This window comes from Balearica regulorum, chromosome 3 (assembly GCF_011004875.1).
Source record: "Balearica regulorum gibbericeps isolate bBalReg1 chromosome 3, bBalReg1.pri, whole genome shotgun sequence".
NCBI lineage: Eukaryota > Metazoa > Chordata > Aves > Gruiformes > Gruidae > Balearica > Balearica regulorum.
This window is the reverse complement of record NC_046186.1, coordinates 93583517-93602857: the sequence shown is the minus strand read 5'-3', so window position 1 is coordinate 93602857 and position 19341 is coordinate 93583517. Positions and strand designations below refer to the sequence as shown.

At 42.7% G+C, this 19341-nt stretch overlaps 1 protein-coding gene across 1 annotated transcript in view; it reads left to right on the top strand.

Moving 5' to 3' along the window:
* Positions 1-7883: 7883 nt before the first annotated feature.
* Positions 7884-19341, top strand: part of KCNK5 (potassium two pore domain channel subfamily K member 5) — a 34585-nt gene continuing 23127 nt past the window's right edge. Inside the window, exon 1 of the mRNA XM_075749011.1 lies at positions 7884-8346. Within this exon, the coding sequence (XP_075605126.1) occupies positions 8161-8346 (186 nt within the window). The 5' untranslated portion in view covers positions 7884-8160. The remainder of the gene's footprint in view (positions 8347-19341) is intronic.

Genomic DNA, 19341 nt, shown 5'->3' with positions numbered 1-19341 from the left:
TGTTCTGTACTAGTGACATGAGGTATCAAAATCCCCTCTCTGCTTTACCTATGAGCCCCAGTAATGTCCTTCCCACACTGCTGTGTTAATGGGTGCCAGATTTCCACACATTATCATGATAATGGATATTCCAATTGTAACCTTTCCACATTGCTCTCCAAGCAGATTTAGATGCCAGCATTGCAGCATGCCCTGCAAGCTGGCCAACTATAAAGAAAGGCAAAGGAATTTAACCTCTCTAGATTTCATGCAAGGCATCCGAACACTCCAACAGAGAGCTGCAAAATAACTCGCTTCCCACTGCTGAGAATAATTATTTGTTAGTTAATGTATAATTGTTTAACTAGGGCCTTTCCCAGCATTAGAAGGAAATTTGAGAGGCAGGTCTTCAGCTGATAGATGCAGGTTTAATGATCTTGTCCCAAGTGCTTGTAAAAGACTAGTGTTGAGACAAGCCCAGAACTAAATGAGGCCTTGCTTATTAAGCAAGGCTGCTGTAGTTGCACTAGACAGCACAGCAGAAGAAAGATATTTCTGACAGTTCTTTTATTCATCTGGCTTAGACATTGCTTATTTTTCACATTTTAATAGTTCTGAGGCAATTATCAGTTCTTTCAGTCAAAATGAAAGTTGCATTGTCATCTGTTTATAATAGACACATATTCAAATAACATACAACACAGTTAACGTCAACTGTCAGGTTCTGGCCACTTCTGTTTAGTGAAAGCAGCACGATTTCTTCAACCCAGATAAGGAAAATGATGTTTTTGGTAGGGCAGAGGCAGCTGTCGTGTGGTCTGTTGTACACATAGCACAGTAACTTCAGCAAGGCAGCCTGAGCCTGTCCACGTGCTGGTGACACAGTGGCAGTAATGCTAGTCTGTACACTCCAGACTACTTTTAGACTTATCTTGGAAACGAGGGGGTGGATGGGTAGGGGGGTGTAGTTTCTGCAGGACACATTTCTGCACTCAAATATGGGCTGTGGTAATCAGATCTCTCTTATGAAAATTAAGGGCTTCAGGCTTCTTGGCATATTGCCAGGACAACCTTAACTTGGGCAAAATGTTGGTGCTCCTCCTTCCCCTGTGAAAATTTCATCACGAAAGATGATGATGCAAATTGCTTTATAGGATCACAGACACACCTTTTATTAACTCTGATTGTCACTGAATTGCAAAAGATTGGGGGTGAGAGTAGGGAGTGAAGCAAGGGTAGTAGATGAGGCAGACCTAAGAGCCAGGCTCCCCAGCCCGTAACTTCTTTATTGTTACAAGTATCCCCATCAGTGAGAGTTCTTGAGCAAAGGCTGCTGACCTGAGTGTTTGCAGATTGGTCCCATTATTTGCATATGCTTCCTTGTTCCAAAGAAATCTTAAACACATGCAAGCAGAGCACTGAATTTTGTGTCCTGACTGAAGCAATGCCATCTGCAGAGTACACCCATCTCCTTACTGACTCAATCTTTTAAAATAAATTAACTACCCCATGTAGTTTTTATTTCCTCCTCCTCCTCCCTTTTTCTTCTTCTCTCTTTGGCAAAAGAAGTATCTAATATTCAAAGGAAATGAGTTGTGAAACCTCTAACAGCCTGCTAACCATTAGTTTCTATAACCCATGTTGGCAATGCAATATTCACTGGGGACCTCTGGCTGGCTCAGATGGTCCTCTTGAGAGAAAGAAGCGGCTAGGGATGTTCACTTCTGGATGCCCTTAGAGAGCACTGCATCACTTCATCTTGATAGGCTCAGTGTTCCCTTCCCCATCCCTCTTCTTCCCCTCTCCCCACCAACTGCTCCAGAGATTTTTGCAGATGTACCAGATCCCCAGGTAGAGTTAGAGGTTGTCTATTATGCTCTCTGCCTTCCCTTAACTCTGATTTCTGCCAGGCTTCTCCCACACCTCACTGCTGGCACCGTTGTGAGTCCAGCCTGAGTTACCAGGACTTCTCCATGAGCTCCTCAAGGAGAGCAGCAAAGTGGACAATTTGAATCTGCTCCCATTCACTCACTGCTTCCTCAGTTTCCCTGGACTTTGTTCCAATTGTGAGACCAACAGGCCATTGGACAGAATGATGAACAGAGCACTGCTGAGGTGCTACACAATAGGATGAAAACCTACAGCATCTAATTTGCTTTACCACTTCAGACATGGGTTATCTTGCAATTGACTGTGACCCTCCACACACATCCCTGAAAAGCCATTGAGAGCCAAGAGCATGGTGCTTACCATGAGACCAGGACCAGTGTAAGATATAACTTGCAGGCAGCTTTTATGCTTACACCAGTGACAAGAGTCTAGCTGTTGACCAAAGCACTAGACCAGGTGGATTTTTTCCTGATGTTCTAACTCAGTCATTTTTGTGCCAGGTTGCCTCCCTGGAGTCATATCTGCTAGTGACCTGGATTTGCTTGCTACTTCTACACTGGGTTTTGGCGTGTGGGAGGCACCACTGGAAGGCAACAAACACTGAGATATGACTTGCCTCCAAACCCTCTTAGTATCTCTCCTGATAATGGTCTAGAAGGGTACAAACCATAAGTTAAAAGCTACAAACAGCTTGCAAGCACTTTACTTGCAGGACAGCTGTGGGTGTTGTGGCTCAGCCTTTGCTGTCTTCTTTCCCAATACCGCACATGATGGAGGAGGGACCACAAAGGACCTGTGAAGGTAGACTATGCCAGGAACTCTTGTATTCTTACAAAACTCCTTTAAGCATAGAAGGAAGAGGCACATGCCTGGAGACAGTGTGGGCTGTGACCCTTCTTTCACTCAAGGACACTGAGCACAAAAGCAACTAGTATCCATAGCAAAATATTATTTGAAATTCATGCTCCTTTAACTGAATGTAGCCAATTTTCTTGCTTGCTTACTCGATCTTTTTTTCCTCCAGATAAGTGGAGGAAAATAATAATCTTGCAAGCTGTTGCTGCAGGATTTGGAACAGGAGAATAGGTGATAAGAATATGATCCTTTTCGATGTTTTTAGGATGTATAGCTGTCCTCATTTATTATCCACAAGACTCTATTCACTCAAGAGGGAAAAAAAAAAGCTATCAACATTCTCTCTGCCTTTCCCTCTGCCAAAATTAATGCGGTGACTTTGTTTCTATAAAGGGAAGAGGTAGGTGGGAACAGCTCTTCAGTCATGTTCACTAACAAAACATGAGCACTACATGCCGGGCATAGAAGGGAGCCCGATGTGGGTGTGGAACTGCCCAGTCACACACAAGGCCCTCCCTTGCACAACCTGACGCAGAGACATGCAGTTATGCCACCCAACTGGGAGACGGGGGAGGCCAACAGCTCCTTGAATTCTCCTGTAATCTGCCCTGTCACATTCAGGGAGATGCCGTAACACTGGAGAAGACTTTTGCACTATGTGACATGAGATTGATAAAAGTTAATTTAAACTGGTTTGGGAGACAAGTCTCAGAGCAGTGTGCAGACATTCATCCATATTACTATATGCAAACAGAATTTAACTCCTTCTTAATGACACAAAAATAAGACTCAACAGTGATGTTTTACATAACAAAATAACAGATTGTTGGATTATTCACTGACTCTGTTACCATGGTGCTCAGCTAGCCTTAAGCACACTATCTAGAATAGTAATGTGCTCCAGGTATCATGATGGTAAAACCCACCCAGTCCAGGACCGACATTGTTCAAGTTGAGGGATTTTGTACAGCTTTACACTGAAGTGTCTAGATCACTGACATGAATGTCAGTGTGAGGGACTATCATAAGTGTTTGGTAGTACTAGTGTTTATCTACAAGACTGAGGCCATGGTGAAGCAGAAAGAGGAGACCAGAATCTGTCTCTGTAAAATATTTAGAAGGACAGGGTTTCATCATCCAGTGACTGCTCTGGATGGCTGAGGAACAAGGTAGTCAAGGAAATACAGGCAGAAAAAATGTTGAAATACGTGGACTTCCTGATGAAGACATTTCTCTTGAACACTGCAGGTATCTCAGTGAAAAACAGATGATCCAAATGCATATTTTTCCTTGAACACATTACAGCCATTCCACACAGGTATTGTACTCATCACCAGTTATTCATGACACGGCATGACTAACATCTGTCATGTGGTGTTTGTTCACTCATTATCTGTCCATGGGTGAAGAAGTCTGTTGCAGTGGTATGCAGATTGTTTTGGTAAAGGTTTTTATTCTTTTTTTAATTTTTATTTAGTATATGTTACTGTACGTTCAGGGCACAAAACACACAATGTCTAAATACTTAGGCCAAGAGGTGCGAACAATCCTGTGGAGAACTTTCTACAAATGTCTCATAAAATTCTGCATCATCTGCAGACCAGCTTTACCCTTTCTGTATGCACTGGACTGTACAAAGAAGCCAAAGTGCTCGTGATGATAGTACACCCCTCAACTTACTTAAAATCATACATGGCTAGATGTATAACACTTGAAAGCAATGTTGGAGGTGCCCAAATTTCAATGGATAGAGAAAAGTGAAAGATGCAGAGTTGACAGACATCATTGAGAACAGATTCATCAACCAGCCGAAAATAGACTTACAAGTGAAAAATGGCACAGGCTTGAAGAGAGGCTCATAGTTCATACTCACTACAACATACGCTCCTTGCCACTACATGACAGGTTTCCTTTGCGCAAATAATGTCTTTTACTTGCTCCATCTAACACATTTTCTGATATTTATTCATTCATTTCAAGCTGCTCTAGGAAACATCTGTACAGCAAATGTGTCTTAGACATACAGCTTGGATGAAAGAGATTTCCTTTTGGACTGGACTGCCTGAAATAATGACCTATGCAAATAATATAAATGATTGATACTTGCGGTATAGCTCACCACAGTGCTATCTGCTGTTTCTCTCTTGATTTTTTAATGAGATTTTAAAGCCTTTGAGTGTATAACCCCAGCCTTTTCATTAACTTAGCTAGCATGAAAAGCTGTGGGGCCTATGTGGCAGGTGCTGTGGGTTAACAATAGGGGTACTGTTTAATCCAAGGGAAACAGGGAGTAGAAAAGGGCCGTGAATGGAAGGATATGGGATCTTTTATGAGGTCAGGAGAAGCATTTTGGATCAGGAGGTGCAAAGAGAGGCCAGCTACAGAAAACATTCATTCTTGCCACGCTCACTTGGACAGCAGCATGAAATTATGCCTTGTAACTTGTTCCGCAAAAGACAAAGGAATCAAAGTGAAATATCTAAATACAAGGAAGTTGTTGATACTCAGAGGATCACCTCTACTTGTAGGAGTAGTTGGCTAAGGTTCCCTGGGGAATAAACTATTCTTCTGGGTGGTGTTCCTTACCAGGCTCACCTCTTTGAAACTCAGAGAAACACAAGGAGACAGTCTAACAAGTGCAATAGCATTTCAACACAGGGAAAAAAAAGGTATGTGATTTACAGGTTTGTTTGTTTTTAAACACTGAGTCAGTTACTGAGAGCACTAATTATGCTATCAGGGTTGGGAGTTTAGAGTGGAAAGTAGAAATGTTGAATCAAAATTGCAAAAAAAACCTTTCTATAAAACGCCTGAAAGTGGTTTTGCTCTCATCTGTGCTTTATAATTGCAGTAGGTTCAGGGTCATTGGTGTCACTCCTTGTGCCTTTAAGATAGTGTTTCAATGGTATAAATGGGCCTTTAGAGACTTAGAGACAGATGGAGAAGAGTACAGTTTCAAAATTTAATCAAATACCTTCCAGTTACGAGGCACAGATGTTCAGGGTCAGGAACACACAAGTGTAATATTGCTATAACGTGTCAGGCTACTGACGCTGCTGTTGGAATAACCTAACCATTTGCAGGTGACTCAGAAGAAGGTGCGAGAGCACCAAAAGGAAAATTATATCCTAGTTTGCCTATGGGAAGAGTTCTTCCTCAATACTTTCAGTCAGTTGCCATTAGTATTTACATACCTTACAGTTTTTAACTTTAATTTTAAATTGGTGAGGCAATGATGGATGCTTACATTATTCATTTACGTAGCCAATGGCTTTTCAAGTTTTGCAAAGCTCTTGGGCCAAGTGATAACACCTGGGAATAATTTTCATGTAGTAATTATGCATCATGAAATTCTTCTTTGCCTTTTAATTAAAAGTTCTGCCTTACAACTTCATGAAACTTCCCTCATTTTTGCCTTAATAAAAAAAAGGTTACTGTAGATTCTCTATGACACTCATTATTTTTTAAATGTTTATTATGATGCCTTCTACTTGATTTCTCCTCTAGCATGTATAAATGCTTTTTTTTTTTTACTACTACATTTTGGCAATCTTTTTCTTTTCTTAATGTTTCCTTTACATAACTGGGGAATCCCATGCAAAGGCAGCAATGCTGATCATGTAACATGCTTGTGGATTTTGTGGTTTTTCCAGTCGTACTTCTAGGCTGCCAGGAACCTCTTGCAGTTGTATTTTCACTGAGCACTATACACAGTAGTAGGAAGAACTGCTTAAGGGCCATATAATTTTCTGTGGGCAGTCTCATAAGAGCATCCCTTGGGCATGATTCAAAGTTTTACAGATAGGTGTCTGGATACCTCCTAACCAAGGCAGTTCCTTTGCCTTCCACGTGCTCTTCTTTTTATTTTCTCGTATTCCGTAGCATATTTTCCAGTTGTTTCCTTCCTCTTTCCCATTCTCCTCCATTCTCCCTCCTCCTGTTTCAACTGTGTCTGCATGAGAAATTTCAGCTGGCTCGTCTCAGCCCTTTGGTGTGTGGACTCCAGCTGACATACCCATACATCCCAAAATCCTTAGTGTTGATGCAGTTGATATGGACAAGTCTGTATTTTTCAGTGTTTTCTTCCTACTGGGGGAGGCAAGGTGGCTGAGGAAGGCAGAAAATAAGTTATCCCTACAAAAACAGTGCTTCTAAGATAAACCATGTCCACACCATAAGCCCTTTGCCATGGTGCATAACATGTCACCCTAACCTGTCACTGACTTGCTCTTTCCCTGACCCCATTTCCAGCCCCATTCATTCAAATCAGTTGGGTTGCCTTCCTTCTGCCTTGAAATGCGAACATGGAGGAGTGTGCACTTGTGTGTGGCTGTAAGCAGCTCCCGGGAAGGGCTCCATGAACACGGTGAGCTTTGAGAGAGCTTCTGCCCAGATGGGTTTCTGAGCATCTTGTGGAAAATAACTAACTGGGGTCTCTCCCTCACTCCCAAACTGGCAGGCACACAGATGGGCGCGTATAGGAACATTTATTATTGAATGTACAAAATTAATGAAGGGAGGGAGATGCAGTTCTTGCTGGGAAGGCTCTGTAATGCACGTGTGTGGACAACATCTTGGGGAAGAAGTGAAACCTGCCGACAGCCCTCCTTTTCTCCTCAGAGCTCCTGCTCGCCTTTCCCCTGCACTTCGTTGGAGCCAGGAAAGGCAGCTCTCGTTTCACAGCCTTCCAGTGTCGAAAACGAGACACTCCCGCTGAACCTGGCTGCACGAGGGAAAAAGTAAAGTAAAAATGAGGGGCGTTACCCCTTCTTCCCTTGACTCAAGGAAAAATACGGCAGGGAAAACACGGCTCTGGGCGCAGGGACCACCCCTGCTGGGGGGGAAGGCGCCCGGGGCCGGACTCACCTCAGCGGCCCCCACTCTCGCTCCCAACGGCCGCGCGGGCAGGGCGGGAAGAGGGGAGGTCGCGGCCCCGCTCCCCTTCCCCCAGGCGGCCCCTCACGGGCGGGCGATGGCCAGACCCAACCGCCGCTCGCTCGCCCGCCCCGCGGGGACTGTCCGCCCCTCACCCGGCGGGCCCGGGAGCACCCGGGGGCACTCCGCCGGCTTTTCCCCCGGCGGCAGCCCCGCGTGCGCGGGCCGGTGGGGGGAGGAAGCGGGGGGGGGGAACCAAATTCAAATCGCTGCTGAGGAGGGTGGGGAGAAAACTGGGGGAAGGAGGTAGCTGGGGTGAGCGGAGCGGAGGAGGGAGGAAGGAAAGGAGGGAGGAGGAGAAGAAGAGAGTGGGAGGGGAGTGTGGAAGACTCTAAGGGAAGCTGCAGAGGCCGGGAGAGGAGGCACGGCGGACGGTGGGGGAAGGCAGAGGTGTCAGGGGAAGGACAGGGCGGTTTACAGGCACCCACGGCTGCTGCGCGGGGCAGCCGCCCCGGCCCGCCCGCCGCGCTCCGCCCGCCTTCCCTCCCTCCCGCCGGCACCATGGTGGACAGGGGCCCCTTGCTGACCTCGGCCATCATTTTCTACCTGTCCATCGGGGCAGCGATCTTCGAGGTGCTGGAGGAGCCGCACTGGCGCTCGGCTACCGACGACTACAAGCGGCAGAAGACGGAGCTGCTCAAGCAGTTCCCTTGCCTGGGCCAAGAGGGGCTGGACAAGATCCTGCAGGTACAGCGGGCGCCGCCGGGGCGGGGGCTGGGGCTGGGGGGTGCCGGGTGGCGGTGGCGGGCGGCGGCAGCAGGTGCTGCCGGGCGCCCCGGAGCGGAAAATACCGCGCCTTTGGGCGGGCGGGAGGAGTGCTGCCGGGGCTGCAAAGCCAGTCGGCTTCCCGGGACAACCCGACCGTAGCTGTGTCTTCACAAAGCCCGGTGCCTAAAAACTGTCCCTCGAGCGGGAGCGCGGGGAAAGCTCTTAATTGTTCTTAACTACTTAATGATAGAGTGATTAAATGGGTCCGCGTTGCCCCCCCCCCCCCCAAAGTGATAAAGGAGCTCGGGGTTGATTTCGGTTTTAGCTGGCTGGTACTGAGGACAGGAGGAGTTCCCGCAGGCAGTGTGCTCCCGCAAGCCCGTCTGCTGCTAAACCCAGTAGCCGTGAATGCAACTCTTGTTTTAGAACCCAGGGTGGTTTCTTCTGCCTCAATGGATGTTGTGTTATGAGGTAGGGAGGGTGAAGCCAAGCGTCTTGATCCTCTGCTGTTTGGTTTGATTTCATTCCCGTCCTCTTCTATTTTTCGTGCTGAATACTCTCGTTGTGAGGAAAACTTGTCTGGGGGTCCGAATGCGGGTCCCGGAGGTCAATAGGGGTAACCGAGGGCAAGGCTGAATGCCTCGCACGGAGGGATGCTTGCAACTCCTAGGCTGTTATTTTTACTTTAGGAGAATGACTTCTTTTCAGGCCATAAGGAGTTGATGATCGTCCTATCTCGCTCATCTTGCAGAATGCCTCTTCAAAGCTAATTATTTGTCAATAGCATGTATGAAATAATGGAGCAGTACATACTTGGTTAGTGCCTTTTTATGGACGTCGTGTCCATTAAAAAGTGGTGGCAAGCAATGGTGAACCATGAAAACTAGGCTGTCCAGATATGTGGGACTCCCAGTGGTGAGAATGAGTCATTTGGGTGTTTATTTCAGAAATGTTTATATTGACTAGATCTGCTGGTCATTATGTTTTGGATTTTTTTTTTTAATTTTGCTCTTAAATTCACTAAAAGTCTACTAAAATGCTGAAATACAGAAGACTGGGAAAATGGCTCATTAGTTTTGTTGGTGTAATTGATACTGTGCAAGCTTAAAAGATGATATGGTTCTTGATCCTAAAAGTTTGTGGTTTAAATTCTCTTTCTTCAGTTGGTGACTGCTTTCTGTTTGCTTCAGATAGCAGAGCTTTCTGGTGGTAGTGTCCTTATTGTTACCATCTTAGTACCCCATTAAATACGTGCTTGTGGTATACAGTGGAATGGGTGGATGGAGGCTTGAAACTTTAAAGGGATGTTGGAAAATTAAAGACATGCTATGTTTTTTGAGTATACTTTTGCTGTTCAGGAATCTTACTGAAATCTTACTCTAGGCTATATCCCAAACTTGTTTTAAAATCCTCAAGAAAAAAACCCTTATTTGGATTGGGATGCGCATTGAGCCTGGCATGTTTAACTTGTTGTAGACATAATGCAGAATCTAGATTCTGGCTAAATTTAGGATGAAATTCATGTTGGTATGAGAGAATCATTAGTTGTTGTGGTTTTGGGTTTGGTTTTTTTTTTTAATGATCCTTATCATAATCCTGAAGTGGCAGAAAGATTTTATTTTTTTTTCCCTTAAAACACAAAATGACAATGAAATATCCTCTAGAATGAGGATGGGTGCAGAAGCAGTGAGGAGAAAAGCAAGCAGTATAAGGTGAGCTATGGCCAGATCACAATATTTGGTTTGAGTATCTCTCCCCAGCACAATGTGGAGGGCCTTCCCTCTTCAGTGCATATTAGTTCCTGGTGATATTCTCATATTCATGTGATTTCAGTTTTGCCTCTGTACTACTTCCAATCATACCTTACTTTCCGTGTCCAGTCTTGCTGTCTTGATGATCCCTCATAGATATTCTGTTGTTGTCTTAAGCTCAGGTTAGCTAAAATGTAAGTCTTACCTTGCTCTTATTTCACTCTTACTGGTAACTGGAAGCTTCACTGCCTGTTTTCTTTCAGACTTGTAGTTTTGTTCCTGTTCTTATTCAACTTCTATGTAAGAAGTGGTGGTAAGAAGGGGAGTGGTATCTCTTACAGAGGAGGATGACAGGGTGAAATCTAGCCCACTTGAAGCTAACTGGAGTGGGGGGAATCATGTAAGGGCATCAGGATTTCATCCCAAATAAGCTGTAAAGTATATCAGAAATAATCCTTGTAGTTGTCCTTTCTTGACCGCTATCCATGCTGCTTCTGTTGGGTTCTGGTGAATCTTTAAAACATTACTACATCTGTTCTCTTTCAGCAAATCCTGTTCATCCTGTTCTCGTATTAAACCTCAAAATTTATTCTCTTACAATATATCCAGAATGTTGTTTGAAAACATGTGTTTCCCCCCTTCCCCATGGTGCCCTCCCCCCCTCCCCAATCCTCATCTCTGTTTTATTCATCTGAGCCTCTTCCATGGATTCCCTGAATTTGTGCTTGGGATTTTGCATGATTTGACTAATTGTTCTGCTCTTGTCTCTTTTTTTTAAGTCCCTTCAGTCTTCATCTTGGAGCCTTTTCTCTCACTCTGCTTGCGGTCCCTGCTTACACTCATGACTCTACAGAGCCACATTTAGCTTTGTTACTACTTCACTGATATTTTTTTTTTTAATATCACCATTTAAAACACACCGGATAAAGTTCTTCCACAAATATCACCAACTATAGAGTTTTAAATCAATAATAGAATGTCCTGAGTTGGAAGGGACCTATAAGGATCATCGAGTCCAACTCCTGGCTCCACACAGGACCAGCCGAATTAGACCATATGACTGAGAGCATTATTCACATGCTTCTTGAACTCAGTCAAGGTCGGTGCTGTGACCATGTCTCTGGGGACCCTGTTCCAGTGCTCAACCACCCTCTCAATGAAGAACCTTTTCCTAATATCCAACCTAAACCTCCCCTGTCACAGCTTCATTCTGTTCCCATGGGTTCTATCACTGGTCACCAGAGGGAGGAGATCAGTGCCTGCCCCTTTGCTCCCCCTCGTGAGGAAGTTGTAGGCCGCGATGAGGTCTCCCCTCAGTCTTTTCTTCTCTAGGCTGAACAAACCAAGGGACTTCAGCCTCTCTTTATATGTCTTCCCCTCTAGACCCTTCACCATCTTTTTTGCCCTCCTTTGGACACTCTCCAATAGTTTTATGTCCTTTTTGTACTGTGGTGCCCAAAACTGCACGCAGTACTCGAGGTGAGGCCGCACTTTCCTAGACCGGCTAGCAATGCCGTGCTTGATGCACCCCAGGATATGGTTGGCCTTCCTGGCAGCCTGGGCACACTGTTGACTCATATTCAACTTGCTGTTGACCAAGACCCCCAAGTTCCTTTCAGCACGGCTGGTCTCCAGTGTCTCATCGCCCAGTCTGTATGTATAGCCAGGGTTGCCCCTTCCCAGGTGCAGAATCTGGCGCTTGCCCTTGTTAAACCTCATGCAGCTAGTGATTGCCCAGTTCTCCAATCTGTCTAGATCTCTCTGCAAGGCCTTTCCACCCTCGACGGAATCAACAGCTCCTCCCAATTTGGTGTCATCTGCAAACTTGCTCATGAGACCTTCTAATCCTACATCCAAGTCATTTATGAAAACGTGATTGTTAGCAAAATGCAAGGATGCCAAGAAATGCTCAAATTGAACTAACAGTACCAATTTTGTTTCCCGAAGCATCCTGAAAGCTGACAAGGACTGACTTATTCAGAGACAGATCTCTCTGCTGCCCTCGTTCCCTGCTGGGGTCAGCTGTTGTGTTCGTCTGAGCCTAATGTTACCTGTAAGTGCAATGGAAACTGTGTTGAATGGCTACAAAGTTAGATCTCTAGTGCCATCTTAACATACTTGTCTTTTTAAGTGATTATCAGCACAGACTTTTCAATTCACATACAGACAGGTATTTCTGTACCAAGAGTTTAAGTGATTATTAAGTGGGCTGTATTAGGTCTAGTATTGTCTAAAGCTTATATTGTGTAATAAAGATTTCAGAACACATTACAGTAGAAATATGCTGCAATAAATGTTTATCAAAATGTGTTTAATGCACATTCATGAAACTTGCAAGCTGTGTTTTGTAGGATATGGTAGAAAGCATTTTTCTCCAATGCTAACTGAGAAATGCCTAAAAATTAACATGTTTAAAAACAGCTTTTAGAAGTATCTTATGTGAAGAATCCTTTTGCTTTTGATTATTATCAATACCATATTACTTATTGTAACTATAAGGGGTAAAGAAAGTATTTAAACTCTTCTTGGACTAATGCTACTTAGAACCTGATGTTAAAGGTGACTCACTCTGGACAGTGTATAGGCTGGTTGCTGCCTGCCCGTGCTCTTCTGGGTGAAGCCAATTGCTAAAATGAAAATGAGATGCTTCATGCAACAATTTATGTAGGCCTCCAAAGACACTCAACCACAACCATGTGTTGACACAAGGAACTATGTAATCTCTTCTCACTATGTACAGTTACCTTGGAATAGCAATGTCTCATAACACTATGGAATATCTACAAAAATAAACATTTTTAATAGTGATATAAATGTGCCATGTTTATCAGCTGTAGGATCTTAAAAGTAGTGTAACACCTCTCTCTGTTGATAAAAGCCTATGGCTTGTCTTTGCCACTTGCTGCTGTGGCCCGAAGTCCTAGGACTCTTCAGGAAGAGGGAGAAGGCTGAGATCCACAGTAATGGCAACCTTCGCCTACCCTGCAGGAGTGAGTTTTGGAGATAGAAGGAAATGTCAGACAATTCAGTCATTTCTCTCTTCTCCAGTTCCTTACTTTTACTCTTTATTGCTCCATCCTGATTGTGAAACATCAGTTTGATGATAAAGGAGCTTTTCATGCAAGGAGGAGCCCTCTTGACCCTCAAGTCACTATTCACATGAGCAAAGGTTTGCAACACTGCGCTGCATCTTATTTACTGGGAAATCTCTTTTACTGGCCCACCAATCGTCAAAACTTAAATGCTTCCCATTGATAAGCATCAGGCTGGTGAAAAGAAAGGGAAGAATTTGAAGATGAGTGAAAATGGTTAGTTTCAAAGCAGAGCAATAGCTGGCTCCATTTAGGAGAAGCAGACAAACACACTGAGTATGAGAACAAACAATTGAGGTCTTTATTTGAAAAGTATACAAGACTCTAAACAGGCCTGAGAGAGAACTTTAGAAACCTAAATGTTTAGACTTAAAGCCCAGTGCTGTGAACAAACATTTAGAAGACTTTTAAGGAGAGCTTCTGCTAGGGTATACATGATACACAGGAGGATTATGCTAAAAGAAATAACAGTTAAGTGGCTTAATAGTAGTTTCTCCCCCCCCCTTTTTTTTTTAAAGCCAGGATGTTGTCTTCGCTCACAAATACCAACAGGTGCATTTACAGGTTTTTGGTTTGTGTTTGAGGATGCTGTGAAGTTTGCTTCTAGTTCTTGGCCTTTGTCAGTTTTGTTACAAAACTTTAAAAACATTCTCTGATTCTGAGCACTGTTTCCCACAATGCTTTACTTCCAAGCTGGTATCTCAACGTTTAAACCTATGATGTGCAATACTCTTGAGAGAGTTTGCAAACTATAGTTTTCTTAAAAACTTGAGCTAGGTTTTAAATGCTTTTCATTAATTCAACACTAAATAAAGAGATTATGGCTTTTGCTTATGCTTTATAGAGTGATTTGTTTTCAACGTAAAGTTAATAAGGGTGTATTTTTCATAATCTTTCACTTTCCCTGTGCTCATCAGGAGGTGCAGAAATGAGGTCCTAGACTACTAGGGGTTGGTTGGTTGGTCGGTCGATCTTTAACTTCCTGATCCCTTCTGTCTAAGGTATTGAAGATGGGGGAGACAGATAGGAGAATGAGTTCCTTAGTTGGAATACCAGGTGAGCTGTCCCTTTCAAGAATAAGACTTTTGCATGGGCTGAACAAAGTAAAGCTGAGAAGCTCTCAGACGAGGACAAATGAATGCTAATGAAAAATCTTTAACTGCAAAATTAATTAATTAACATCTAATACCTGTCATATAAAAACTTGACAAAGCAAATTAAGACTTATGCCTGAGAAATAGGTATTGCTAGATTTTTCAAATGTATATCTTCTATTATGTACCCTCTACGTTCAGCAGGGATGGAATGGGTTGAAAATGTAGGACCGCTGTCCACAGTGCTCTGTGGCACCTCAGACTGCAACATTAGGAAAGGAAAACTGAGGATAGGCAGTACTATGTTACTCTACAGCTTTTCTCTGTGTTTCTACATGCAAAATCATACATAAGCAAGCATACTTTTCTGTTGTGGTTTTTTTTTTTCTTTCTTTTTCCCTGTTTAACGATTAAATTGTTTGAACTTTCTTGGAACATAGTTAAACAAAGCTACTAATGCATACACTGCAACTCTCTCTGCTGATGGAGCAATAGCAATTGATCAGAAGTTATAACTTTCCTGCTGTGGGCTTTTCCTTTTTCCTGCTATGGACTTAATCCTTGAGCACTTGTAGTATGTTGTCCTGTTACTTTAGGACAGAATGTTTGGATTACCTGACATGTTACCTTCTGCTACCAGGTGTGTTTTCTGGCAAACTCGGCTCTGGAGACCATGGCATGCAAGAAGATTTGCAGGTTATCAACAGCTTGTTGTCTCAAAAGATCTTGTAACCTCTGCTTTGGTTCATACTGAATATATTGTTATCGCAAGATACCTTCTGTAATCGGTGAAGTTACAGTGTAATGATGACTTTCTACAGATTTCCTTTTTAAAAGTAAATTGTTGTTTTTGCTATTAATACTAATTAAACAAACTGAAATGTTTTGCTTTTCTCTGAATGCTGTTGACCTTCAGAGCAATAACATTTCATGCTGGTACTGCAAGTAGATGTCAACATAATAACATACTACAGGCTGGATTGCAAGTGGCAGTTAATAGTCTGATTAGCTGGGGAGAAAGTGAGAATGGTTTTGTGCTTTGGTGCTATAGACCTGCTGATGACAGTGCCTGCACTTGCAGGATTTTATTTTGTACTGGCTCTTGTATGATCCTATAGATTGAATGCCTATGAGCAAGTAGTTCAGTTTCTTTGAGTGTGTCTTTAGGTTTTGTTTAGTCCACAGTGAGTTCAGCTCATAAGCTCAGTCTGCTGGGTAATAAAAAAATCCAGAAAAACCCCAAGCCATCTATGGTAACAGGGGTGAACTGGAAGAGTTGCACTCTTCATCTAAATTAAAATGCCACTGTAGTCACACCTGAAGCTCTTTATGGTGCTACAGACATCCTTAGGAAAGCCACACTTAGAGGCAGATTGAACCCCTAAAATATGACATGCAATACAGACTCTGCATTTTTACTAGCTCTATTTATTGAGGGGATGGTTTGAAGACATAACTTTGTCTTTATTTTCTGTCTTTGTTCTGATTCAAGTTCCTCAACAGCACTGACAGCTCTAGTGTTACTAGATTTTTTTTCTTTAAAACACCAAGTTCTTTAGCGGAGAACTTCGAGTTGGTAGTTTGTTTTCTGTGTCCACCCATCTTAATTTATCATGTCTTTATATTAGAGGTCTTAGATATTACTGTGTTAATTATGTACTTATCAACATTTTAATCACAGACAGGAGAGATCCCTCCTAGGCATGATCTTCCCTAGCAGCTCTATGTACAGTTAAATCAGTAAGAAAGTTATAATATTTTTTTAAATTTTTTTGCATTGTGTTTTGTGAACTCTGGTGGATCAAAGGCACTGCTAGGTGCAAAGTAGCTTCTGGAATGTTTTAAACTCAAACCTCACACACTGTTTTTTTCTTTTAAGAGAAAGAAATTAGTGATGAAAAGAGAGTAGAAAACTAATAATAGGTTGTGTATCGTAGCCTCTGAATCTGAAATCAACTTCCTTTTCTAACAATATGTGTATCTGTAGTGTTTCTTGTGATGGACCTGTTTTTAAACCCCTGTTGTGGGACCGATTGCTACAGATTAGCCCATCTGTAGGACTATATGTCTACCTTTTCATTAAGGCAGAAACAGATTGTGACTGAGCAAAGTGGCAAATACTAAATTAACTTTGTTCAGTGCTGTCTTACAAATATTGTGTAAGCAGGTTTCAACTGCTGAGAAACAAAACCCAGACCTGTGTGTCTGAGGTTGCAACAGGTGCAAAAAAGTCCCAGTTGGACCTATCATAGGTCTCTCAACTCTGATCCTTCTGAACAACAAAGGTGTTAGTTATTTAACATTAATTTGGACTCCAAAGTAAGTTATAAGATTGTCAGATAATGGCAGCTAAGGAGAGATAGCTAATGGAACTTGAAGATAATTCTGCAAAGGATTGTGAAGGTCCTGAGGTAGAAAGCATAGTTAGATATAATACAGGTTTTTTGGTGGCTTGGCTAAAATATCAAATTTGTCAGTCATGACTTCTGTGTGTGACTTCCAAATGCTCATATCGCTGCTCCTCTTTTTACTCCCTTGGAGTGGGTTGGCAGTAGAAAAGCTTTGGAGGAAAGTCGCTCAAGAATCATGTGTGGTCCCCTGCTAGAGTAGCAGCAGCTGTAAGTACATTTGTTCTGGCCTGGGAGGCTGATGAGTCTCCTCCAGGCACCAAAGAAACAGGGGAGGTGTTTGGAGCCAAGCAGCTGTACAAAGTGAAGGGGTCTAATCAAACTCAGTGGTGGTACCGATTTCTCTGATGGCTTTGTTTGCAGCAATCTGGCTGGAACCCTCACCCTACTGCATGCTCAGCTGTTACAGTTGCTGCTAACCAGCTTCACAGACTGTAATGCAAATATGTTAAAATCAAGTTAAATAGTTGAACTATGATAACTTGCCAATTAAATTAGAATTTCAACCTTCAGGACTGAGTGAGTGGTGTGTACGTGACTGCAGAATGACAGAGGGCAGTTCTGTAATCAATGCTTGCCTTGTTGGCACAAGGGTTTTTGAAGCGCACTGGAGTTTATGCTTAGAAAATCACTCTTTCTTATTGGTATCAGTGCACTCTGAAAGCTTTTCACCTGTGTCACTATCAATTTGCCCTTTTAAAGTAATACTTGCATGTTTCCAACTTAATTTTTTTTATGACTTTTGGGGTAGAAGGCAAGAGAAGGGAGAGAAAGAATGAAAAACTTTGAAGTTGCTTCTGTTGTAGCAGCAAAACTAGTGGCTAACTTTAATTGTGTCTCTACGTAATTTGTTACAGTAGCATTAGATTTTGAAGGCAGTATCTTAGCTGCATTGCAACTGTAGGATAACCGTGCTTTTTCATGAAGTTGCTACATAGACAGCTTTAGGACCTTGCTGAGACAACTTGATTAATGAAATGAGCGTAGTTGTCTTTAAGAGAAGTAAAATACAGTTTACACTCTGAGGTTGCTTTGGCTTTATTTGCATGTGTTTTAAGAATGCTTGCTCAGATCTGCTACAATTAGACAGTTGGTCATTTGGACAGATGTCCCCACAGCTGCCTCCTGCTTCTTGTTTTTTACTAGCAGAGAAACACTGTGGTTAAAGTAGTTTTACACTAGGCGTTGACTAGGTGCTTTCAGCTGAATTCTGTGCATCTTTCTTAGGAAAACAGGAAAACAGTCTCACGTATTTGAGGTAACTGCAGCTCTTCTGTGGTTTTGATGACTTTCTATGTATCTTGTATGTCAAGCAGCTTTTAAGCTTGAGGGTTCTTTATTTAGCAATGTGCAAGTGCTTCCTCTGTCTCGGCTTCTAAGAAGGTATAGATGGCTGCTGAATGGCTAGAGATGTCAGTTGCAGGAAATCCAGGCTAGGAAGGAAAAGTGTGACAAACGGAAGGCAGCAACTGCAGTGCTTCTGCCAGCTGATCCCTCTTCCCTTTAATGCAGAAGCAAGAAGACAGCAGAGTGGTTTGGCTTTCATACATCCTCAGGGATGAGACAGTTGAGAAGTGACAGGGCACAGAGTGTGTCAATTACCTGCCACGTGTCTATGCTGTACATTATCCTTTGCCTTCAGCTTGTCTTGTGTTCGATGTTTAGGAGTGACCTGCAAATATAGGGGAAACTTGATGAATGTGGAAGTGTGCACAGTTTGGTAGTCTGAAAGATTTTTTTTTTTAGTTGACTAAATTTACTTTTTTCACTTATTCAGAACACTTTCTACAGGATATATGCAATGACTTGTTTATCATCTTTTTTTTTGCCCAAGAACTAAATGTGATACGGGACTGAAAAGATTATGGAAGAATTATTGAAGCAGTATCTGCTCTGCTTCTGGTCAAAGTTATTGTTGGGAAGCTCTTGGGAAGAAAGCCCCTTTTGTGTACTTAGTAATATAGTGCTGAACATAATAAAATAGCAGAAGATTGTGTTCCAGTGTACATGTTGTGTGTGTAGTTTTTAATGTTATATGATACCTGCAAAAATGGGGTTGGTTTGTATGCTGACACAACTGTGTCTAAGAAATATTCTAATGCATAGGCAGCTCTTACCAGCGAATTGATGCTATTACCAGTCTAATTCACTCACCCAGCGGAAGAAACAAGATAGACTAGATAAATTATGTTATTACAGGTATGAGAGTGTCCAGATTATTTCCCAGTGCACTTACTTGGGTTACTGATCACACTTCTTTCTATTCTGCCATGACTGTGCTGGCAGATGTCTGTATCTGTATTTCAAAACATTTGTTCAGAGCAGCCTCCTCTCCTTCCTCAATCCTCCTCAAATATCTGTCTTCAGCTAAGGTAGCGTTGAAGGGAATTGTAGTAAGTAACATAACAAAATTTTGTTTCAGCTTAAGCCCTGGATAAAAGCTAAATACATAGTAACAGAAATCTCAAAACAAATAGCATTTCTATGGCAGGTTTTTCTCCCTTGTTACTCCTCTTAACATAAACCCATCACCTTGCTATTCATACAAAACATCCTGTCTGTGTTGACATTGGAAATCTGCCTTTCTTCGTCTCCTCCTCCTGCTTCTGATGGACCGACACAGGGATAC